A 24,640-nucleotide genomic window follows, 5' to 3' on the forward strand; every position below is an offset into this window, starting at 1 on the left:
AGCTTAGAAGTTTTTCAAACCCAGAAACTTGGGCGCAAAATGGGAAAAAGTTACAGGAAAATCAAATTTCATAGCATATGAATTCAATTAAATGTTTACATGCAACATGTTGCATCCCAGCGCTGTACCTGCCACCCAATGATCGCCCCGCTCCGTGGCCAAAACTTTAACAATTTCTATAAAAGATGTCATTGTTTGGGCTGGGGGAGGGTTTCCAGACCATTAATTTTTTGTTGCTTTTACCATTTAGATTTTTAAATTATTTTGCAGCAAAAGCGTATCTTTTGCGCATAATTTATGGTCCAAAATTTGGAAAAAACTGAAAAGATTTCGGGGAAGTTCTGGAATGCAAATCGAACGGTTTCAGCTGAAGGACGGCAAAATGATAAGGACTTTAATTATTAGATGTATGTTAGAGGAACTAAAAAAACTTTAGGGTCCTTTGATCCTTAGAAACACAGTTCAAATAGGCTCTTCTTTTGATTAGATTTCCTACACAAACATGCAGTTCAGGTTATCAGACATCAAACACCATTGACACATCAGCGGCATACATTTTCATTTGGGGTTGACATTCCCGCCATCAGATGCCACTCATTCGCACTCGAGGCGGCCCGGTGGTTCGTCCATGAATCCGTGAATGACCGAATGAGTGGGGGCCTACACTCGTATTTGAAGGGTATTTACATTGATGATTGTTGACATTTGAAACAAATATGAATAATACCTACCGCTTGCAATTTGCAGATTTCAGTTTTCATTTTCCATTTTCCAATTTCCAATTTCCAATTTCCACTTTTCAATTTTTTTTTGTTTTCGTCATGTAACGAGGATTCAGAGAGTGGGGAAATTCCTGGAAAAAAAACGAGTTGCAAATTTGTATGATTAATCTGAACACGAACCGGAGCCGGGGCCGGACCCCGAGCCGGAGACCGGCCACCGGAGCCGGGGGCGTACTTTTCATTATGGGCATTAAATTTTTGTGCATTTTATAATTTAATTGAATTTTGCATTTTATTTTTTATCGCAGTTTTCAAAAGCTAATTTATGATTGCTCAATGCGGCATGTAATTGCATACAAAAGCCTTTAATGATGGGTTCTCTCTGGAGCTCTACAGAAATAGCTGTGGGTGTGTATGTGTCCGTGTATCTGTGTATCTGTGCATCTGCATTCGTATCTATGTACATGGTGATTGGGATTGTGTTTCTCCTCCTCCTCTTTTCGCATTATGACATTCCATAATTATATTCATTATTAATGATAACAACAAAAAAACAAAAAAGCGAGAGCCATCGAAGAATTATTAACGATAAAAGATGATTAAATTTAAGCGAATTTAAAATGGGAATCCATAATTAACCCAGCCATAAATATAGACGTGTTTTAATCTTGGGCCAGAAACTCCTCAAATGTTCACCGAATAGTTTTGCCCACCGCTTCGACCGCTCCCCGGCAGTTCTGACCAGCAATTAGCGACTGGGAATTAAGTGCTCATCAGTGCGTCGTGTCTGTGTCGGCCAGGAGCTTAGGGCCCACCCCAACCCTGACTCCAATCCCATCACTGCATAATAGAGCCAACACACAAATTAGTCGAAACCCCGGCTAAAGCCCGGCGTGACGTCGTAAACAGAGCTGGAAATGCGCACCCAACATGCACACGGCTCTGGCCTTAAGTGGAAGGAGTCGCAGGATGTCGGAGGATCTCCTTGCAGCAGCAGCAGCAGGAGGAGGAGGAGGAGGAGTAGCATGAACAGTTCCACTGCCAATTGTAACTCCGAGTTTGGTCGCACGATTAATCGTCGTTGCAAATTGTTGGCACGTTTTCAATTGACAACAGAAGAGTGCGTCTGGGACTTGCCCGTGGAGTCAACCCCTAATTTGCACTATGACCCACCCCGTTCACAGCCCAATCCAACCCAACTCAACCCTCTGCCCTCCTCTCCTCTCCTCTCCTCTCCTCGTTTGTTGTGTGTAAATCACACGGTGTTTGCTCTCTCACTCTCCTGTTGCATCTTTTACGTGCGTCAGGTTTTGCTGTGCGCCACTGCTGCTGATGCCTTGATATCGAGGAACTCTCACCCCTCCTGACCCCGACCAGGTGGGGGTCGTATGTATCTCCCCAACCCCCCGGTTCTCCCATTTGACAGGCCGTTTTAAAACGCCGACCACGACGCCTCCGTCGTTTATTTTGAATGTAATTTTTCAAGTCGCGACAGTCTTCCAGCCTTGGACCATTAATCACGCGGACAAAATGCGATTCTACCATAGCGATGAGGAAACAAAAATGGAAAAAAAGAAGCGAAATAAAGAAGGCAAATAAACAATGGGGGAGAAAATAAAGAAAGTGAGAGAGAAAAAAGAGCGAGAGCAGAGCAAACTTTGCCTTGACGAGGCAGTTCTTTAATTATACTCTGCCCCAAGGCAAGGTAGCTCGGTTGGCAGGGAAGTTTCAAAGATCCACAATCTTCATTCAGATGAACAGATTAGGCCCCAAATGACTAGAGCCCTTATCAATGGTTTGGCGGAAAGATAGAACTGCAATGCCCACATCTGCCACTATGGGCACTAGACTTTCTGCTCTTTCTCCGACTTAGACGTGATTTATTCATACGATATTTTCTTCTATTGAATAATATCCAATTTCAGATGTAAATCTCCACCCTTTCAGCGCATAAACCGAGCTAAGCGCCTTAGGGTATGATCAGATTCGACTTATTTCCGGTTGGAGAGAAAAGTGTTGCATACTCTCAGGCGGCGGCGAAGGCGGAGGCGGAGGCGGAGGCGGAAGTTGATGCCTGCCTGGATGCCTGAATGAATGGAATGCCTCTGCCGCCTCCTGGACTCGTGGACTCCTTCCTCTGTTGCTGTTACTGTTGCTGTTGTTGCTTTTGTTGCTGCTCGTTGACTTTGTTAATAATGATGTTGCTGTTTCTGTTGCACCCCCCACTCCTCAGACGCCCTCCTCCACCGCGCTGCTTTTGGCGTATTTTTAGCAATGAGGTCACGTGACTGACGCCCGTCGCATTACAGGGCCTTTGTTTGACAGACACCCCCCTCGCCCACGCCACCCCTTCCCAAGCGAATGACAAACTAAATGCAATTTGATGCGTGTCATGCCTCCAGCTCCCACCCCGCCTAACCGGGGGGTGAAAATGCGTGGTAATCATTATTTGTGACAATTGATGAACGAAATCAATTTTTTTATTAGAGCTGAGCCCCAAGGATCAGCCCGGCTGAGCGGCACTCTAAGCTGCTCCCAGTGGCAGTTGTGGCAGTTAATAAATATTTGTCACGCATGGCTTTGGGTGCAGTGCAGCGACACATGGCCTCCTCCTTCCACGCCAAGCAGGCGGCAGACGGCAGACGGCGGGCAGCAGGCAGCAGGCAGGTCCTGTCTCTGGCACCTGCATTGCGTTGGAATTGGAACCGGACAGAGCTGAGCAGAGCTGAGCAGAACAGTGCCCGCTAGTGCACGGTAGTGTACGGCAGGCAGGGCATAGCAGCTTAGGCACGTGACAGCCATGAGCCGGGTGACCTCGTTGGGGTCGCCAGGATGTGGACTATTCCCACGACTTGTCACCTCTCGCACACACTCGCACACACACACACACACACACACGCACGCTCAATGTGACATGCAGCAACCGCAATAGTCGGTGTGTGGCCCCTCAGAGTGTATGTTGGTCAAAGTTGAATGCCTCTTGAATGCCCGAATGCCCGAATGGAATACCAATACCACAAAGGGAAGCCAGGCGGCAGCCACATTTTGCAGCCATTAATCAAATCTCCAATTAATTTGCCACAATTAATTGTAGTGATAATTTGAGGTTTCCCTTTACCTTTACCCTCCACCAAGCATCAGCCACGCTTTTAAAATCATCATCTCTATTTGCTTGGATACTCGATACCGGCTGAATACCGGCTGAATGCCGGCTGGAAACTGGCTGGAAACTGGCTGGAAACTGGCTGGATACTGCCTGCCTGCCTGGCGAAATGCAATTTGATTTTGGCTCGTAAATATGATGGAGCTTTAAGGATTTGCACCGCTTGGAGTCGGGGGGCAAACCCTATTAGCAGGGAAGCAGGCAGACTGCCAGTCAGGAGGGAACATGCGCCAGGCTTATCTTTATTATTTTCCATCATTGTCGACATATAATCAGGTTCAATGACGAGTGCTCACCTGCTCCTGTTGCTCCTTTGGCCATCCAGACAGATGGGATAATAAATACAGTGAATGCCAGGAGCCGGGGCAGAGGCAGAGGCAGGAGCCGAGGCAGCTGTAGCAGCCTTTATGCAGTTGTGGCTCTTTATTGAAAAATGTGTGCACAATTCGAGAAATGCAGCTATGTTGGTGCTGGTGCTGGTGCTGCTGCTGGTGCCGGTGCTGGTGCTGGCCCTGGGCTGCCGCCAGAGCAGTCGATGCCGAAGCCAGACACAAATATCAAATATTATTGAGTGGAGCACGGAGCTCGGTGAAAGGTGAACCATTGATGGAGTGTCGGAGTGTAGAGACACCATCCCCATCCCCATCCCTTTCCTTCCCGCCTGCCTGGCCTCCAATAACAGTGCTCGGGAGGGCAGGCAGGTTGCCGGTTGCCAGAGCAACCTCTCTACAACCGACCCTGCCCTGCCCACCGTTACCATAGCTGTGGTCCCTGGTTCTCCGGGGAGTGAACCAACTTTGTTTATAAACATTTCACGTTCAGCTTTGGTCCGTTCCCACAAATATTCCGCTGCTGCTCCAGCACCAGCACCAGGACCAGCTCCAGCTACAGCTACAGCGAAAACTTTTACTATCAGAGAGAAAAGGATGATTTTTATTTGATATTTTTCCAAACAATGTCAGAGAAAAGTGTGCTCTGCTGTTCCGTGCTGTGCTGTTGCCTTTCCTATAAATTAAAACAAATACCAGCCAGACTAGAAATCGTGTTTCGTTGTGTTTGATTTGAATACCAGCTGCAGGATCCACACCACTCACATTTAAGGAGACAGCCTTAGAGATCCCTCGAGCACATATACCCAGCATCATCATGCAGAAGAAGATTGCCCCCGAACAGCGGCCGTTTTGCGACAAGCGGCTGCAGGATGACCGGGTGAGGAGGCGGCGCACCATGCACCTGGTGCACGTCTCGCAGGCGCTGAAGAAGACCGCCAAGCGTCCCCTCAACGACTGCCCCTTCTACAGCATGACCTACGGCTTCGACGAGCTGCCCCTAGATCCGGTGAAGGAGTTCCTGAAGGAGAAGATATGTAGGTATCGTCTGCGTAAATATCCCCAATCCGTACACCAATTGGCGTTCCACTCTCGGCTTCACAGCGCACATGCAGAACGACAACATTGTGGGTCGCTGCAATCGGGAGTTCGACTTTCATTCGTACAACCTCGAATTCGTGAAGGATCACTACGACGAATGCGACGATGACAGCCTCCAGGAGCTCCAGCTGGAGGACATCGTCATGCCCGAACAGTTCGAGGCGCTGCGCGATGCCAAGGATCACACGTACAACTTCAATCAGCAGGGTGAGTGTGGCACGCACAACAGGATAGGGTTGGGATGGAAATGGGGACCAATTAAATTGAACAACATTTGCGCATTATCTCAGGCGTTTGGCTCGCTTCTGTGGCAGGGGCAGGGGCATGGACAGGGGCAGAGCTCACGCTCGCGGGGGCTTAACCGACAAATTGCCAGACATTTTGCGTTATTCAATGAGTGAGAACTTTACCGCAAAAGCATAACACTTAATACTTTATTAAATGCGAAAAACATGCCCCGACAGGCAGCAGCGGCAAACAGCGGCAAACAGCAGCATCCTCCTAGCCTCCTATCCTCGTATCCTCCTGCTTTTCCCACAATTCCCTCGCTCGCGTTTTCCTCATTTCCGCCACCTGCTGCTGCGCTGCTGCTGTTCGTTGGAAAATTGTTCACCTGTAAACATAAAAATTCCAAACATTATCCTTTTAACATAAAATTTTATAACCGAAATGTGAAAAAAAAGGTAAAACCGAAAAACAAATGCGTATGACATTTATTTGAATATCCTTTGGGAGTGCAGGACGACGGCATCCGGTTGAGGCAGTGCCACGGGGATGTCAGGGGTGTCGTGGGTGACAGGGGGGTGTCGGGGGGTGTCGGGGGGTGCCAGGTGTGGGAGCAGGGCAGGGCGCGGGGTCGAGTGACTCTACAACATGTTTATCATAGTGTTTTATTTAGCATTTACATGGACAATTTTTACGTCTGTCTCTTTTTTTGGTTCGACAATACCCTTCCAGGACGTGGCGGGACATGGGTTTCGGTATAAAACTTGAGATTGGGATCGAATTTAATAGGATTTCCCAAATCATTCGGTGATCAGTCTAAAGAACACTCTCTTGGGGGAGATTTGGAAACCTTTCCTAAGCGAATAGAGAATATGGAACCCTCGATATTGTCCCCCTGAGCCACCAATATCTCTGTCATGAGACCCCAGCAAGGGGCATGCCCCAGTCGCATACAGTCCCCTTCGAACCGTATCGCTCGTATCTCCCCCGGCTCGGTGTCTCGGCCCCTGGGTCATGGAGCGACTTTTGTCGCTAGTTTGTAATAAAAATGTTTCATTTTTGTGTCTAGTTTTTTAATATTTAATGCCGGGAATGGATGCTCCCCTAGCCGGCGGGGGGACTAATAGGAGGGCATGTTGCACAATGCCATAAAAGCGTGTTTTCGATAGAGAGGACATTAGCATAAAAATGTGACAGCCGCACCGATAGCCGCCACAGCGCGGAGGATGCTCATCCTCTGTCCAGGGATCCCAGGTCCAGCTCCTGCTCCCCAGAGGGGGGCGGGGGGCATATTCTCTTTGTCTGTGTAGGTGTGTGTGTCCGAAATGGAAATTAATTTCAGTTTAATCATTTTAAAATTGAACTTTGCTGCCGTGACTTTTATTTAAAACAATTTTCATGTTGCACAAACAAGTTTATTTGCACTGCCTTTGAGGCGGGCCGCGACGGACAAAAAAGAAGCGGAGCGCGGGGTAAAAATCAAATTTGAAAAGTCCAGACAGACTCCTCTGTATGTGCACACACATAATATATACATACATATACGTATATCCTCCCGTATATATTGCACACACATATCAAGTCGATGGTCAAATATTAAATGACATTTTCAATTTTCATTTCATTTTATTGCATTTTTTTCCCTCAATATTTTCTGGTTTGTTTTCCCCCCTGGCTGCAGCCTGCAATCAATTTCCCTGGATTGACAAATGGATGACTGGCGGTAATAAATAATCGTTCATATTTACATAACGGTGCATTATTTCAAATTTGACACCATCCCCGTCCCCCCCCTGCCCAGTGCGACCCAGTGAGCAGGAAATCTATGAAATGACCAGCCAACTGCTGGACCTGTACTGCCAGCGTCGTGTAAGGATCTTCTACTTTGATTGCGGGACCAAGTCCTCCCTGTGGACGAATCAGCTGAGACGGCAGCACGGCTCTCCCTCGGAATTGATTGCCGCCTACCGGTCGCCAGCCGCCAGACATATGCGGGTCAAGACGCTCCAGGAGAAGACCAAGAAGGAAAAGTTCAAGGCGGGAGACCCTTACGCACTGCGCACCCCAGAGGGCAAGTCCCACACTGTGACACAGTCCAATTTTTGCTACAGTTTCCGTACATTTTAGACTGCCGCAACGAGCTGATCCGGATGGGCAAGGTCATAGACAAGCTGATTGAGCCCGTGATCAAAGCGGCCGAGTACAACGTTGGCCATGGCCAGCTCCAGTATCCGGATCCGCTGAGCTGCGCAGAAAAGCATAAAAAGGATCCAGACAGAGTGGGTTTTCCGTTTCGTTTCCGCTTATAGTCCTTATAATCCTTTTTGCAGAAAAAGCATCCCTGCAAGGTGGGCAAGAAGCTTATCTGTCGCGAGGATTTCATGACCAATGAGGAGTTTCTCTTTTGCCTCAAGAAAATGGAGGCCACGTGAGTGTCCCCCTGCCCCCTGCCTCCTGCCCATCGTAGTACTGTATTCCTCGACTCCCTGCAGACGCTTCTCCTACATGTCGCCACTGCTGCCGGTGGATCCCGAGGACCAGAAGCGCTCCATGATGATCAAATATCACAAGGCTCTGGAGGAGGCCGACTCCAAGTTCACCTTGAAGATACAGAAGCGCTACAAGTGCCTAATGAGGAGTGTGAGTAAAGGGGGTTCGCCGAGTAGATGATAGTTCCGGGGTGTACGTGTAAACGTGTCCACGTGTCGTACAAACAAATTCTGAATTATGCAAGGCATCCGAAAACACAAACCAAAAAAAAAAGACAGAAAGAAAGAGGCAACAAAAATTGAAAGCCCAAATACCCGGCCCGCAATGAGACTCCCTGACCATAAGACCCATAAAAAACCCATCAAAAGTGAGCACCAGCCATGGATATAAATAAATTTTATCGTTGACTCCGTGGACTCCATGGACTCCGTGGACTCCACTCTTGACTGTGACTCGGAGGCCGAATCCGAGTCCATGTCCATGCCCCTGTCCGAGGAGAGGAGGAGGCGCCTCCTCGTACATAAAAAATGATAATAATAAACTTAATACAAAGTAAATATGTGTGCGTGAGCGTGCGAGTAAATTAAGCTGGCCCCTCCCCCCCTGTCACACCATCCTCACTTTTTCCTGGGAACGTGCTTATAAAAATTATATAATTCATACCTCGTAAATATTATGGTGGTCGGAGGTTATGAATAACGTGATTAGTTGTTAAAAAAAAACAAAGAAAAAACCATAATAACGTGTGTGTGTGTGTGTGGGAGTGGGAATGGGAGGGGCGTGAATCACACCCAATTTGATGGAGAGGCCCTTAAACATTCTGAATCTGAATCTGACTCCTCTTTCGTTTCTGTATTGCAGATTTCTATACTGCAGGTGGAGACATATCCATCGAGACTCATACGCAAGGCCCTGCGATTCATTGATGCCAAGTCCCCGTTGCTACGCGACGCCTGGAAATTCATACTCCACGAAGAGGTAAGTCCATGTCTGTGAGTCCATGTCCCAGAGTGTTCCGGAGTGTTCCGGAGTGGATGCGGAAGTGGCAGTGTCTCTGGCAGCGTCAACATTATTAGCAAAACTTAACTGGCGCTCGCTCGGGAGAACTTTTGCGCCGAAAAAGTTTCATCCTGGCAATGCGAGAGCATATTAAACACGCTCCTTCTCAGGAGGAGGAGGAGCAGGAGGAGGAGGAGTAGGGAATGGAATGAGATGAGATGACAAGTGACGGGGCGCGTGTTGATGTTTTGACGTGAGCGCCAAGCAAAGTTTGGCAGGGATATAAGCACCCAGCAGCCAGCAGCAGTCAAGTACTTGCCTGCTCCGACGGCAAATCAGTGCCCGAGTGCGAGGCGGCTTAATGAGCATTAGCCAGATACACACACACACACACACGCACACCACACAAACACACAGCTGTCGAAAGGTATCTCGTCCCATTCCACACTTAATCCTTAACCCAGAAAAACGCCACAAGCGCCAGGGGGAAAGTTTCGAATTAGTTCTCCTTTCCCTTTCCCTTTCGCTTTCCCTTGTCGCTTTCCCCGAAGAATCGAAGGCAGGAACCATGTCTAATCAACTCATTTACAGCAACATTGGCCCGAACTGCCGCCAGAAGTTATATTAATGGATTACCTGTTCGTGGGAGACCGCGGCGTGCGCCCCGACGTGGCCATTCTCATCATCGTGTGCCTCATCGATCTGCAGGAGGACTTTCGCTACCACGTAAAGCGCACGTTCCTCCGCTACCTGCTGCAGTGAGTGGAGTGGCATCGGCTCTAAGGCCCCCCAATTACACATGCTCCCCTGACACATGCTTCACAGATCGACGATGGAGCGACGACGCCTGCAGCTGGAAATGGACCCGCCCGACTATCCCATGCTCATCATCGTGCCGCCGGTGCCCTGGCGCTCCAATCTGCTGATGGGCAAGAGTCGCATATGCGAGCTGCTCATGATCTCCCATCCGGCCGTGCAGGCTCTGAATCGACTCTGGTACGATCTGTACGATGATCTGGTGGTGGTGGACCTGGCCCAGCTGCTGCTGTCCCAACAGCCCCTGGATGCCGACACCGTCTGTGACTTCATCCAGAAGAGCTGTGCCGACGTCAGGGATGTAAGTGGACCACCAAGACTTTGCGCGCGAAGATCGACATTGACCTAGTTACCTTTCTAGTTGCTCCTGACCGACTGGCTGCCGCGCTGTGCGGATCTGATGAACGACATGCGTGTCACGTGGAGGGATATGGTGCCCATGTTCGGGAAATACGGCGGCAGGGCGGCCATCCTCTTCCACTGCATTCACGCTCTGATGTCGCGGCACCTGAACGGCCTGATCACCAAGAGCATCAACTACCTGTTCAAGGTGTTGTGCGCCTACAAGGGTGGCAACAACATCGATAAGTACTCCATGTTCGATCCCAACCTCCGTCGCACGCCCATGATGACGCTGATCGTGTCCGTGGTGGGCGCCCACTTCGACAACGATCCCATCGAGATGGGTCCCGGCGTCCGTCCGCATGCGAATATCTATGTGTTCGATGACGACGACGCCGACCCCTTCCAGCAGCCGTTGATCAATGTCTTTGTGGACATGTCGCCCGAGGTGGACGACGTGGCCCAGTTCGAGATGGACCACGACCACAAGCTGTACATGTATCCGTACATGAACGAGCTGCCGCGCATCTTTACGGAAAACTTCAAGTCCATACTGGCCGTGGGCTATGAAATACCACGCCTCGAGTTCATCATGTCCGGCGGAGGTGAGTCGGTGCGGTGGTGCCACCAATTTCCCTCACATTCAACGGATTTCCTGCTCTATAGATCCCGAAGCCAAGGGTTTCCTGCAATTCATCGACGAGGATCACGATGATTTCATAGATCTTTGCCAGAAGGTCGAGGACATTGTCAAGACGAATTGGCGCGGCGTCCACGTCTATCTGAAGCCCATCTACAAGTACTACTACGGACTGTTCCAGAAGCTGATCTTGCCCATGGTGGAGAAGACTTGGACGGATAATGTGTTGCCCGATTTGCTGGTGAGTAGCAGTAGGCCTCCACTGCACTCCACACACACCCCTCCCCTCCCTGGTCCGTGCCTTTAGGGCTCTGTCGTCTAGCAATGGATTTAATTATTTATTTCGATTTGATTATACGCAATGATGCGTAGAATTAACATAAAATTTCATTATGCAATATTAATAGACTGCTGACAGACAGGACAGGACAGGCGGCAGGGAGATTCGGAGGCTGGGAGGCTGCTGGAATGGGAGGCTGGTGGGATGGTGGCAAAAGTGCCTGGCAATTTGTGTAATTTGACAAGAGTTCCACCTTGTCAGCAGGCCTTCTACCATCCGCCTACCATCCGCCGTCCATCAGATTTGTGATTTCTCGATTTCCTGATTTGTTCTCTAGGATATGGTGCAGGCACCATGCATTGTTTAATTACGATTTTGCCTCCAAGCCGACTTCCTCCCAGCCCGACGACTGTTGACTGTACAAATTTTGGCATCTGTCTGTAGTTAGACAATCAGTGCATTAACGATGATGCCAGTGACAGGTTCACAGGCTCACAGGCTCTGTTCTGCTCCGCTCTGCTTGGTCGTCCTTCATCCGCCCAATTAACCCCTTCCGTTCGATGGCCCCCAGGCAGCCATTGCCACTGCCACTCTGCCACTCCGGCACTCCACCACTCCGCCACTCCACCACTCTGCCACTACAGTTTGCTTGTTCGCATTCATTAAGTTTTATGAAACGACCGACAATTTCCTCTTCTCTCGATTCGTCGGTTCTGGTTCTGGTTCTGGTTTGCGTTTGGGTTTTTTGTGCAATTTATATAAAATAAAAATTACTTCCGACTGCGAATGCAGCAGCAACGGGCCCGGCCCGGCCCGGCCCGTGTCCGTTTCCATGTCCGTTCATGCATGTAATGCGAGTGCGTCTCGGTCCACACACGAATGGAGTGTATAGTGGATAGTGGATCAGTGGTGCACGCATCAACAGGGGTTTGGGTTTGGGTTTGGGTTTGGGTATGCGGTTGCATGTGTTGCATACTGATTGCTGACATTCGACTGTGCCGTGGGGTTAGGAACTCTAACATTTACAATTAAAATTAACAAGTTTTCGACAGAGCCCGAAACCCCCGTGAAATGCATCGAACAATATTGATTGCAAATCAGAGATAAAATTGGATAAAAGCTATACATATGTATTTTTAATCTAAGCACTCTCTCCCTCCCCCTCTCTTACATGTGTGTGTGTGTATAAACTAAAACCCCTCTCCAAACTGGCCACTCCACCGCCCCTGGGTGCGGGTGTCCCTTTCTTCCTGTCTCCCAACAGGTTGTCCAAGAGCTATTGAAAAAACTGCGAGCCGTGAGCGATACGACCTATTATCTGCGCGATTTCATCCCGCTGAACCTGTTCATGCTGGACAACCGACATGTGAAGCTAACGCTGCGGATGTATGTCCAGAGTATCTACGATTTCATAATTGATTTTTATAAAGCCCTCAATTGGAACGAGAACCGAGCGTAAGTACCGTGCGGCATACCCTGGAATCGGTGCAGAGGGGCAGATTGCCGGCTGCCGGTTGCCGGTGGCCGGTTACCGATTGCCGATTGCATCAGCTAAATGAAGTGCAAGTGCTCTTTCACTTAACTTTTATGCTGACTCCTCCACTGACTGCCACTTAATAGATAACTTTTCCATATGTGTGTGCATCCGCTCTGCTCACCTTATCGTTTTTTTTATTTTTATTTTTGTTTCTGCCACTTCAGCATCTGCGAGGAGCTGGAGGAGATGTCCATGAAGGCCGGCGAGAGGCCGGAGGAGACACCAGAGGTGGTGGCCCTGCAGAACTACATCAACGAGTGTCGGGAGATGCGCATATTTGCCATAAAGGATGAAATCAAGAACGTGTTGAAGCGCGTCGTCTTCCTGCTGACACACACATACCTGACCAGTGAGTGCATGAATGCAGCCCCAACTCGAACCCGAACCCGAGCCCCAACACCAACCCTTGGAGCCTCTGCTTCTGGTTCTGCTGTTTGTGCAGCTGCCCAAGCGAGTCCTGCAATGGTCTGGTCCTGGTCTACCTCTCTCTCCATCTCACCAGTTAGGGTTTTGTTTGCTTTAGACACTGTTTGCCCATGGGTGGGCAGTGGGGCGGAGTACAGTAGTACAGCAGCAGTCTCTCGCTTAACATAATTAACCTCAACTAACAAGCAGAGAGGAGTCTACTAATTGGTTTTATAATTACTTGCGGTGAGACACACCAAACATTGAGCTCCGTTAAAACCCCCGAAAATGCAACATAATGAGCTTAACAAATTCATGAATGTGTGAAAGTTGCTTTGACAACCGACAAATGCAGACAGGCCCAGGCCCAGGCCCAGGCCCCCGCAGAACTCACTTCATCTCAGACAATTGCGAGTTATCGTCAAGTGTCGAGTCGTGTGTGTATCTTTTGGATAGCTGGTACAATGTCTGCGTGTTTGTGTGTGTGTGTGTGTGTGTGGCTTACACGGCTGTAAGCAGATGTAGATACAGATAGGACTTGTCGGGGGCCCATACAGTTACAGGACTCTCGTAGCGTACATCTAATTAATTAGTTTGTTCCGAAAAAGAAGCACTCGCGCAGCCAATTAATTAAGAGTTAAGCGCAGTTAATTAGCAATGTGTACCAATTCGAAAGAGGGCTAGAGCCAGAGCGAGATGGAGATGGAGATGGAGAGAGAATCCTCCAGTCATCCTTCAGTCTAGTCATGGTCTCATCTGTATCCTCCTTCTACTGCTCCTGCTACCAACAGGCGACGAAATCCATCTGAATACACGCACATTTATCCTGCCCGGTGAACTGGAGGAGGTCCTGGATCTCAGTGCCGCCCGACTGGCGGTGGTCCGTGATAATCTGGAGCTGGCCTTGCGGTAAGTGAAATGCAGATTATATACAGATCCCCTGATGCTAAGCTGACACGACATTCCATTCCGCGCCATTGGCCTACAGCGAGCGGCGGGCAGAGTTCGAGAAGCTTCTCGCCCAGGAGAAGCGGACGATGGACGGGTTCCGCATTCGCGAAATCCGCGATGTGCTCACCCTGGAGGAGCTCAAGGAGCGGGTGGATACGGTCGATATGCTCTTCACGACCATCGAGGTGAGCAGAAAGGACAACAAACCATCGTCAAACTAGTCCTAATCGTTGTTCGCAAAAAACAGAATCTAAGCCGCGAGGCAAAGGCCATCAATGTGGAGGAGACCCTGCTGCAAATCGATGTGTCCGCCTTCCCCCTGCTGGCGGAGATCATTGAGAAAATGGAACCCATCGAGAAGCTGTGGAAGACATCCTACGAATTCGAAAAGGATTATCTTATTTGGTAAGCGACTGGCGACATTTGAGCCCATTGCAATTATACTTTCGGACTGCAAAACGGAGGACTGCACTAGGCGCCAGAGGACACAAGTGTGGCGCAAAATATTTGTCCACATCCGAGCCATCATTTCCACTGGCATTGCCCTGCACGCAAATCCCAATACCAATTCCAAGAGCCGATTCCGACTCCAATTCCTATTCCAATTCCTATTCCGATTCCTATTCCTATCCCCATGCGAAAATGCCAGCACAAAGTTGAGTTCAAGTGCGGCGTAAAAATAGTCCGATTTTGAGCTACGACGAGTGCCCAAGGGGCCAGGGCCAGGGCCAGGGCCGGGCCAGCTTATGATGCTTGCCACTATTCTTTACTCCAGGGAGAGCAGAGCTGCAGCTCCTCCCGCTCCCATTTTTTTTGTGTGTGTGTGTTGCTTGTGTACTTCTATTTACATCTCTTCTCGGTGTCCTTGCAGGATGTTCGAGCGCTTCGAATGCCTTAATGCGGATGGCGTGCGGGAGCAAGTGGAGAATATGCACAAGGTAAGTAGTTGCAAGTCGGAAGTTGTCATGCCGAGCCATGCCATGGCCATGGCCATGGCAGGGAGTCATCGCCAGAAGCTGGCGGAAATAAAAACTAGCAACGACCGACAAAGTTTGAGCTGTTGTCGGATTTCTATAGCTCCTCCGCTGGCCATCCATGCATGGCTCTCCGGCTTTAGTTCCCAATCCTGTCGCTCTCCTCCCTTTGTGTCTCCCTATGTCCATCCAGCTGTCTGTCTCGTGTGTCGTTTTGTCTGTCTGTCTGTCTGTCTGTCCGTCTGTAAGCCAATGTAGCAACTAAAATGCAACTAAAAACCTCAAGCCACCTCGGGCGGCAGCAGCAGCAGCAGCAGCAGCAGCAATACTACTACGGACTAGCCGGGCCATCAGCAGCAGCACAAAAAAAAAGAAAGTTCCACTTGGCAGCCGAAAAGTATGCAAGGAAAAAATGCCCAACATATTTGGCGGCTGCTTCGGAAGCCAAGTCCCAGCAGTCCCGACTGGCATGGTTGGGGTCGGGGTTGGGGCTGGGGCTGTCCCTGTGTCCCTCTGGGGTCAGCAGGGCTGAAAAAAAGCTGCCACAAAGGAGCAAAAGGAAAGTCAGTTGAATTGAATTTTTCGGCACAGCTGAAGCGGCAAAGTGGGGACGCAAGAGACCCCTTAAAAATGAAATAAAAAAAAACAAAAACGAGTACAACAACAAGAAGGGAAGCCTCAAATACCCTCATTGAAAACCTGTTTAAAAGCATATCTTTCTTATGGCTAGAGAAACATGTCCTGCATATCCTCCATTATCCACTTATCGTCCTTATCGTCCCTCCTGCAGATAATGTACAAGCTGTCCCGCCAGTTGGCCTACAATCCGGTGGCCAAGCGGGCCGCCGAACAGATGCGCATGAAAATCGAAAAGTTCCGCATCTACTTGCCCGTTCTGGACTCGATTTGCCGCCACGGACTGGAGAAGCGGCACTGGGACCAGATATCACAGATACTGGGACGCAAGGTTAACCCGAAGCTGTTTCCCTCGCTCAAGGACATGATCGACGTGGACATCATGAGCATACTGCCGCAGCTGGAGGAGATTGCGAATGCGGCGGGCAAGGAGTACGACCTGAACCTGGGCCTGAAGAACATGCAGGCGGACTGGCGGGACGTGATGTTCGAGGTGCTGCAGTACCGCGACTCGGACACGCACATCCTCGCGAGCATCGACGACATACAGACGCTGCTGGACGACCACATTATGCGGACGCAGGCCATGAAGCGATCGCCCTTCATTGTGGCCCTCGGCTCCAAGGCGGACGACTGGGAGGCCCGGCTGCTGCTCATCCAGAACATCATCGATGCCTGGACCCAGGTGCAGGTCACGTGGATGTATCTGGAGCCCATATTCAGCTCTGAGGACATCATGCGACAGATGCCGCTCGAGGGACGCAACTTCAAGGCCGTGGACAAGACCTGGCGCCGGATCATGAAGAATACGATCAAGGACCGCCATGTGATGGCGGCCACCGAGTACCCGGAAATGCTGGAGATCTTCACCAAGGCCATTGAGGATCTGGAGACGGTCCAGAAGGGCCTCAACACGTATCTGGAGCAGAAGCGTTTGTTCTTCGCCCGCTTCTTCTTCCTGTCCAACGATGAACTGCTGGAAATCCTGTCCGAGACGAAGGATCCCATGCGGGTCCAGCCGCACTTGAGGAAGTGCTTCGAGGGGGTGAGCCCTACTCCCAGCTGGGATATTCCCTTTCCATCCTTACGGTCTCTTCTCTGTTGATTAGATTGGCACTCTCACCTTTGACGACCAAATGGAGATCACGGAGATGATTAGCGACGAGGACGAGCGCGTTGCCCTTGTGCGCAAAATCAATCCCCAGGCGGCCAATGTAAGACACTGGTGCCTGCCACCTGCCACCTGCCCCGTGCCTCCTGTGCCGGATGTTTCGTTGATGATTTCCCGTTTTTGCAGGGCCTCGTCGAGATCTGGCTGAAGGAGGTGGAGATGGTGATGCTGGAGAGCGTGAAGGAGCAAATGCGCGAGGCCTGGGAGGACTATTCGATGGTGGAGCGCATTTCGTGGGTGGTGTCCTGGCCCGGACAGGTGGTCCAGGGCATTTCCTGCATGGCCTGGACCTATGAGGTGAGCAGGACGATTCCTTTTTGCAATAAAAACCGCGATAACCGCAAGGGTCTCATCTCTGGGACCAACAAATGTCCATCAGTTGGCTGTCAGACGAGAGAGCCGTCTCTCAGTGGTTCTGACAGTGAGATTAGCTCATGGTCCCAGGTCCCAGCTCATCAGACGCCTTCCCTGTCTCTCTCTCTTTCTGCCTCTCTTTTTGCTTTGTGGAGCATTTCCCTTTTGGGCTTTGACTTTGAGAGAAGTTTTCTCGCTCTCAGCTCCTTTGCGGCAGCGAAATTGCAAATCATATTTTACTTCATATTCGCTGCCTTTGCTGCAGTTTCTCACAGACTTTATGCTCTTCATTTCCCTTGTTTCCTGCAGGTGGAGGAGGCCATCGAGACGAAGGCGCTGCCGGCCTATTTGGAGAAGTCCAATAACCAGATTGCCGACCTGGTGCAGCTGGTGCGAACGGATCTTCAGGCGGGCGTACGGATTGCAGTGGAGGCGTTGATTGTCCTGGATGTACACGGTTAGTGAACGGCGGAATTACCGATTACCCTCTGCCAGTGGCTTAATCCCTGGCCAATCTTTTGTTGCAGCACGCGACGTGGTCAAGTATCTCACGGATACGAAGGTGGCCAACATACAGGACTTTGATTGGATCTCCCAGCTGCGCTACTACTGGAAGGTCGATGACAGTGAGTGGCCGTCCACATTCGCATTCACATTCACATTCCATCGCATAAATCATCATTGTTCTACATTTCAATGCTTCCACAGAAAGCGAGGATTGGGTGTGCGTCAGTATGGTGGTCACAGATGTTAAATATGGCATGGAATATCTGGGGAATCTGCCCCGCTTGGTGGTCACTCCACTAACGGATCGCTGCTACCGGTGGGTACTCCTCTTCCACCTCCACTCCCTTTCCCTGCTTTCCCAGTCCTCTTTCTCTCTATCTCGCTCTCTTTTTATGGAAATATCCAAAATATTAATTGACAAACCGTTGCAAAAGCAGCTGTCTGTGTGTGTGTGCTTCACCCCTCTCTATTCCCCCATCCCCCCGAGTCCTAAAGTCAGGAACGTTTATTGGAAAAATATTTATTTTATTTCGGTGCATTTTAAATTTATTTTCATTTTTCAAACAAAACGTAAAAATACGCAAAAAAAAAGGAGCTGAAAACCTTTTTGATGTTTAAGCTGCTACCGTGCCGTACGACAAACACACACGCATACAAAATAATGCCAACAATAACCAGGCGGGGACCTGGACCTGGGCCCGGGCCTGGACCTGGACCTGGAAGAGAGACCAGGCAGGACACACAGGCTGGCTGGCAGGACACACAGGCTGTAGGCAGGCCGTGCCGTGCCGTGCCGTCGCTGGCAAGCTGGCAGAAAGGACATTTTAATGGGGTTTCCGATAAAACTTTTATATTAAACAAATAAATCAATGTTGGACAGTTTTTCACACAAACACAACAGCACACACACACACACACATGTATCGATAGTTAAAAAACGAATAGGAAGGGGCCAGGGGGGGGGAGGAAACAGACAAACAAAAAATTGAAACCGAGTATATAGATATTTCGTCGTATGGCTATGGACGGAAAAGCTAAAAAATATATGCGCACAGGCCAACATTGAACCCCACCAATCTCCCCCCCCCTCGCCCAACGAAGTGGGTGCCCGCCAATATGATAAAAATATGAACTGAAAGCAAAACAAGCAGCGGCTGAAATTTATGAAAATATATGTAGTAATCCATGGGAATGGGTCTCGAGGCGGGCAATGCCCTAGAAAAAGTGTCAAAGGATAGGCATTTTGTAGATTTTAGGGGCGGGGGTGGGCAGGGGCGAGTTTCAAGTTTAATATTCAGAATACAAAGAGTAAAAGTATTCATTTTTTGGAATGAATAGTGTTGATATTCAGTGGAAATATTTGCCAATAATTTATAACTAGATAGATCTTTTATGGCGCGAAATATAGATGAATAAATAATGAATGGTGGATGGATTTGTAAACGACTTATCGCCTTATCATGGCTTAATGATAAGTGGGTTTCGGATAGCACAAATACTCATCTGAAAAGACACCCAAACTTGAGATATTCAGTAATCCATCGGTAGTGCATGCTTCTCGAGGTGTTCTTTTGAGACTGCTTCCCCCCCCCCCCCCCCCCCTGGCTGGCATGCCCGATGATGGCCCAATCCATATACCCCTTTTAGGGCATAATTCCCTGCGATTCCGAGAGCTGGACAAAGCCATGGTGGCAGGAGGGCAGAGAGAAAATAGCCATAAATGACAATTTTTTAAGCTGCTGCCCGTGAGAAATGTGAAAAAATGTAAAATAGATATTAAAAGCATGCAGCACGGCATTCTCGGGCTCCGCCCCCATCCTGCTCCCGGTGCCCCCACCGACCCATTTATGTAGTTATTCCTGCTGCTGCAGAACCTCGACTATTTTCTAATTCCCCGCTTTCTCTGTGCAGCACTTTGATGGGCGCCCTCAAGCTGTGCCTGGGCGGGGCGCCCGAAGGACCCGCCGGCACGGGCAAGACGGAGACCTGCAAGGATCTGGCCAAGGCGGTGGCCAAGAAGTGTGTGGTCTTCAACTGTTCCGATGGCCTGGACTACAAGGCGCTGGGCAAGTTCTTCAAGGTGAGTGAAGCTCCCACACAGCAACAACAACAACAGGGCTCTCTATCAAAAGCGTCGCACTGTCTGCGATGTGGCCTGCTCTATTGCTCGACGGCTTGGCTTTCTAATTGATGGCCGAAAAGAGAATCAAGAGTCAAGAGCATTAATCAGGCAAAGAACTCGTCTGGATGCGGCGGCACACACGCAACAATCGTTGAGCACTCATAGATGTGAATGTGAGTGCGAGTGTGAGTGTGGGCAAGTCGGTTAATTTGCCACACGCTGAGTTCTTCATGTCAGACACAATGGAGCCGCCGAGTCGGGGCTTCCCTTCCTGCTTCCCTTTGCCCCGACACAGCCGAGCCGGCGTCCGAGTGTGGGTGTATCTGTGTGTTTATTGAAATTTATGCAGCATTCGGGATAATCGCATTTGCCCGGACCGTTGACTAATTAGCCAGTTTGTGAAAGTAATGGGCCGCGCAGCCCTCTGCTCTACTCTGCCCCGCGCTGCCCTGCACTGCCGGACTTTCGTGCAGGTCCCACTTAAGGTTTATGCAAATTTTAATTTACAGGTCGTTAACCGAGAGCAGAGTCCTATTCACTGCCCTCCGCTCTCTCCCTATGCCCTCACGCACATCTTAAGTGGGTGCTGAAATCTTGTCGTAAAATTTATGTATAGGCTATAATCGCTTAATACGCTCACACGGCTAATTGCATAATAGTTTTAAGCCACGTTCTCTGGCGGGTGGTGGGGGACGGGGGGCGGTGGAGATACACACCGTAGATCAGGCAAACTTCAAGCTCATTTGCATGGGATTTCTATTAATATCGAGAGGAGAGTGGAGAGTGGAGGGAGGAGAGAGGAGAGTGGAGAGCAGTGGAGAGCAAAGAGGAGCGACTACTTTTGTGGCCAGGCAGGCAGGCAGCTTTGTGTAGTTTTTGTCGCATGGGGTCCATAAATTGGGTTCTCAGTTCTCAATTCCCAATTTAAATTAATGAATTTATGCGATTGCCGACCACTTGGAGTGGAGTGGAATGGGCGGGAGTGGGGGGGAGGGGTGTGTTTAACATTTGTTTATTCTTTTTTATTGCTTAATTTGGTTTGCGGCTCATCCAAGCAACGACTCGAATGATCATTCGATGATAATGATGCCCCCCATCTGGTCTAGTTTTAGAAAGTCGTTCTCCGTCTGTGCCGTGTGCCGTGTGGCGTGTGGCGTGCGGTGTGTGTCACCAACTGGATGATGATGACTGTCGTTACTCTGTTCTAATAATCTCTCTAGGAAGTATCCGTATACCATTACTGCCACATTCCTCCTTCCACCCTCCGGCCAACAGATAGACACACAGACAGACAGACTTTTGCTTTGTTGCTAGAGGAATGTCTCTGGGGGGGTGGGGGAGGTAACAATGTTGCGACAATAAAATAATTTGCAATTGACAGAATATTCGAAATATGCCAAAGCAATTTCTGCATCTTTGTGCCACACAGAGAGAGAGAGTGGGGAGAGAAGTAATCGTAAATAAATTAAATGCAAATAAAATGGCCACAACAATGGCAGAGAACTGTAGTCCGGAGTCCGGAGTCCGTAGACCGGAGTCCGTCCGCCTGTGTGGCATGCGGCATCCACAATGCCACGCACCAAACAAAAGGCGCATCCAATGGATGGCAAAAAGTTATCGCAGCTGTAGAAGCACAGCCAGGAGCAGGACATGAGGCAGGACAGGGGCCAGAACGGGGGCCAGGACGGGGGCCAGGACGGGGGCCAGGACGGGGGCCAGGACGGGGCGTTGGGTTAGCTGGCAATGCCGCCGCCAAACCACTCTGTGGATGGAGTTCAAAGTGTGCTCTGTGCCACTTTTTTGTTGTTGTTTTTTTTCTTTGCTCTTTGCCGGGCTCCATTCCACGGCATCCACTCGCGCTTCCTCTGGACAAACAAAGTCCTAACACAACACTAGCTCCTCCAACACCATCGCCATCGCCAGAACCACCAATGCAGAGGCGCTAATTGTACAATAGCCGCATGCCAAGCATCCAGAACAACGAACGACGGGTGGCAGGAGGGACAACACAGTGACTGGAAAAAGCGTGCGAACGCGCAATAGAATGTAAACTAGCTGTGTGGCTACCAAGCAGGCGGAAGGCCAATAGAGCCGGGCACACAGCCGTAGAGGTGTTTGAGTAGGTTATTGTTTCTCCAAAGTTCCAATATTTGAGGGCGGGCTATACGAGTAGATGGGTTGTAGGCATCTGTCTTCTGGCCATGGTAGTATTTTTAGAACGGTCCATATTTAATATAAATAAATGATACTCATTTAAATATGAAATATATTTATTTAAATCAAATATTTTTAAATTACTGGTAAAATGTAAGTCTTGTTTTTTTGCTCGTATTTTGTAATCACAAATAGCAAACACGATAGCATTGTGCACTGTTATTACAAGCGGAAACTAGCACAATGCCTGGGGGCTCCATTTTATATGCACACATACATACATGTATGTACATACATACATACATCAGATGTATGTGAAAAGAGTTTCTTAACACAATTTCGACAATGGTTTATCAATTTTTAAATGAATTTGTTGGTTAATTGTGACTTCTTCTGCTGTACTTTCTAGTCAATTCGTAACCTTTTCATGTGTCAAAGCTATGGGTTGCTTTAAGAGAATTCAATTGTAGAATATTCCAAATAATTACTCGTACAATATGGACATTTGAGACGAGTGTAGACGAAAATCAAAGCTAACGAGATGTGCTCTCCGGCATGTGCTTATCCGTATCCGCATCTGCAGCGGCTTCCACCGCTTGTTGGTGGGGGGAGGGGAGAGGTGTGGGGTGGGGCTCTATAGATTTCCCTAATTAAGCGAAACTCAAACCTTTTCTTCAATTAACCATGCAATATCCAGTGGCCAGGCCGGAGGCAACTCAAAGGGACATATCACATGCCGTTTCATCCTCCCGATTTGCGATTCTCGATGCCGTTTCCGATTCCGATTCTGGTCCAGCATATGGCACTTGCAGTCAGGTCAGTTCTTTGCTGGACCTCGAGCTGGACGGGGGAGGGAAGGAGGGAAGAAAGGGAGCGAAGGGAGGGGGGCTGGGTATAAAACAGCATATTTATTGCAACATGCAAAAAGGAAGGCATATCAAAGGGTCCGGTCCGGTCCAGTCCGGTCCGGTCCAGTCCGGTCCAGTCCAGTCCATTCCAGTCCAACCCACATCGACCTCTGGCCCTCGGACCCGGAGAGAACCAGAGAAACCAGAAACCGAGAGCCATCAGAAAGAGAAAATAATGTTTATGCTGCTGTTTGCCTTTTCCACGAGTGTTTCGACGAGTGTTCTGTGTGCCGTGTGTACGTGTCTGTGTGTCTGTGTGCCGTGTGTACGTGTGCACGTGTGTGTGTGTGTGTGGCCGTATCCTTGTCCAGGAATTTCTGTTTCTGTTTCTATTTGTGTTTTGTATTTTTTCCCAGCACTGTTCTGCTGTGCTCTGCTCTGTTTTGTTCTGGTCTGTATCCTCATCTATGGCGTTGTTTCTTTGCAGGGACTGGCGCAATCGGGCGCCTGGGCCTGCTTCGACGAGTTCAATCGCATCGAGCTGGAAGTGCTGTCGGTGGTGGCGCAACAGATCCTGACCATACAGCGGGCCATCGGACGCAAGGTTGTGAAATTCTTTTTCGAGGATACAATGCTCAAACTGGATCCGACTTGTTCCATATTCATAACCATGAATCCCGGGTGAGTGCCGCGCCACATCGAATGGGTGGGGGCATGGGGCATGGTGCATGGGGCATGTTGTCTGTCGAGGGAACAGCAGCTGCGGTTTCACGCATCGCATTTTTTCCACACGCTCTCCTTCGTTTTGGGTGTGTGCATTTGAAAATGCATTTAGTTACTTTGTAAGCCCCCGTATACGGCCTACACAGAGCACGGAAGGAGGGGAAGGACGAGAAGGAGGAGGCGGCGCAAGGGCTGGACTGGTAGCAGTTCTCTGATGTGGACAGGGCTATTAGCCAGCCGCCAGCCGCCACTCGGCACGCCCTCCGACGCCCCCGGTGAACACTGAAGCGGGTAGTGGGAAGGTGGAAGGCTGTCTCTGTGCGTTCCGATATTGGTAGTTATTGCGTTATTGGAGATTTTCCCATCGGGATATTTATTGCTTTGGCATGCATGCAGAACAGCTGCGACAAACATGCATATTAGCCCTCGATCCAGCTCCAGCTCCAACGCCTGCTCCTGCTCCTGCTCCAGTTCCAAGTTCCTTCTGCTGTCCGGCTGTCCGGCTGTCCGGCTGTCTTCCTCTCTATCCATAACTGATTGTGCCATTCAGCGAAGGTCTTAATTTCGATTGGACGTCGCTTTTGCCTTTGCTTTGGCCATTGCCATTGCCACTGCCAGCAGGCAGACTTCCTGCCTGGCAGGAAGCTCCCGTTTTTTTTTGTGCTCCTCTCTCTGGTCTCTCTTAGGGGTTTGGTTTTTCTGCCCTGCCTGCCAATTTGTCACGCAACCAGACGTTCTTAAGAGCAATCACTCATATTGGTTATTGGCAGGACTCGGAATGGGAATGAGAATAGGAATAGCAATGGCTACTGGTACTGGTACCTAGGGCTCTCGCCTGGGTCCTGTGTTTAGTATTTATGCCATTAGCACTTGCACTTTGATGAATTTGATTGGCCCAATGCCCCGCTCTAATACTTCCTTGTGCTGTTCCTCCTGCCTACAGCTATGCCGGCCGCACGGAGCTGCCCGACAATCTGAAAGTGCTGTTCCGCACAGTGGCCATGATGGTGCCCGACTATGCCATGATCGGAGAGATCACCTTGTACTCCAACGGCTTCGACATGGCCCGCAATCTCTCGCAGAAGATCGTGCAGGCCTACAAGCTCTGCTCGGAACAGTTGTCCTCGCAGTCCCACTACGATTACGGTGAG

The 24,640-nt window shown here is 49.7% G+C and overlaps 1 protein-coding gene across 1 annotated transcript in view; it reads left to right on the top strand.

Annotated features, from left to right (window-relative positions):
* The first annotated feature begins 4,855 nt into the window (after positions 1 to 4,855).
* Dnah3 (dynein heavy chain 3, axonemal) overlaps positions 4,856 to 24,640 on the top strand; it is a 36,328-nt gene continuing 16,543 nt past the window's right edge. Inside the window, exons 1-27 of the mRNA XM_033382969.1 lie at positions 4,856 to 5,251; positions 5,319 to 5,522; positions 7,222 to 7,263; positions 7,342 to 7,611; positions 7,668 to 7,819; positions 7,871 to 7,968; positions 8,033 to 8,180; positions 8,892 to 9,008; positions 9,621 to 9,787; positions 9,855 to 10,146; positions 10,207 to 10,792; positions 10,854 to 11,068; positions 12,372 to 12,562; positions 12,809 to 12,993; positions 13,841 to 13,958; positions 14,038 to 14,185; positions 14,248 to 14,405; positions 14,872 to 14,938; positions 15,765 to 16,655; positions 16,720 to 16,824; positions 16,908 to 17,078; positions 17,445 to 17,592; positions 17,663 to 17,761; positions 17,844 to 17,958; positions 19,554 to 19,722; positions 23,254 to 23,447; positions 24,433 to 24,635. Of these exons, the coding sequence (XP_033238860.1) occupies positions 5,032 to 5,251; positions 5,319 to 5,522; positions 7,222 to 7,263; positions 7,342 to 7,611; positions 7,668 to 7,819; positions 7,871 to 7,968; positions 8,033 to 8,180; positions 8,892 to 9,008; positions 9,621 to 9,787; positions 9,855 to 10,146; positions 10,207 to 10,792; positions 10,854 to 11,068; positions 12,372 to 12,562; positions 12,809 to 12,993; positions 13,841 to 13,958; positions 14,038 to 14,185; positions 14,248 to 14,405; positions 14,872 to 14,938; positions 15,765 to 16,655; positions 16,720 to 16,824; positions 16,908 to 17,078; positions 17,445 to 17,592; positions 17,663 to 17,761; positions 17,844 to 17,958; positions 19,554 to 19,722; positions 23,254 to 23,447; positions 24,433 to 24,635 (5,473 nt within the window). The 5' untranslated portion in view covers positions 4,856 to 5,031. The remainder of the gene's footprint in view (positions 5,252 to 5,318; positions 5,523 to 7,221; positions 7,264 to 7,341; positions 7,612 to 7,667; positions 7,820 to 7,870; positions 7,969 to 8,032; positions 8,181 to 8,891; positions 9,009 to 9,620; positions 9,788 to 9,854; positions 10,147 to 10,206; positions 10,793 to 10,853; positions 11,069 to 12,371; positions 12,563 to 12,808; positions 12,994 to 13,840; positions 13,959 to 14,037; positions 14,186 to 14,247; positions 14,406 to 14,871; positions 14,939 to 15,764; positions 16,656 to 16,719; positions 16,825 to 16,907; positions 17,079 to 17,444; positions 17,593 to 17,662; positions 17,762 to 17,843; positions 17,959 to 19,553; positions 19,723 to 23,253; positions 23,448 to 24,432; positions 24,636 to 24,640) is intronic.

This window comes from Drosophila pseudoobscura, chromosome X (assembly GCF_009870125.1).
Source record: "Drosophila pseudoobscura strain MV-25-SWS-2005 chromosome X, UCI_Dpse_MV25, whole genome shotgun sequence".
NCBI lineage: Eukaryota > Metazoa > Arthropoda > Insecta > Diptera > Drosophilidae > Drosophila > Drosophila pseudoobscura.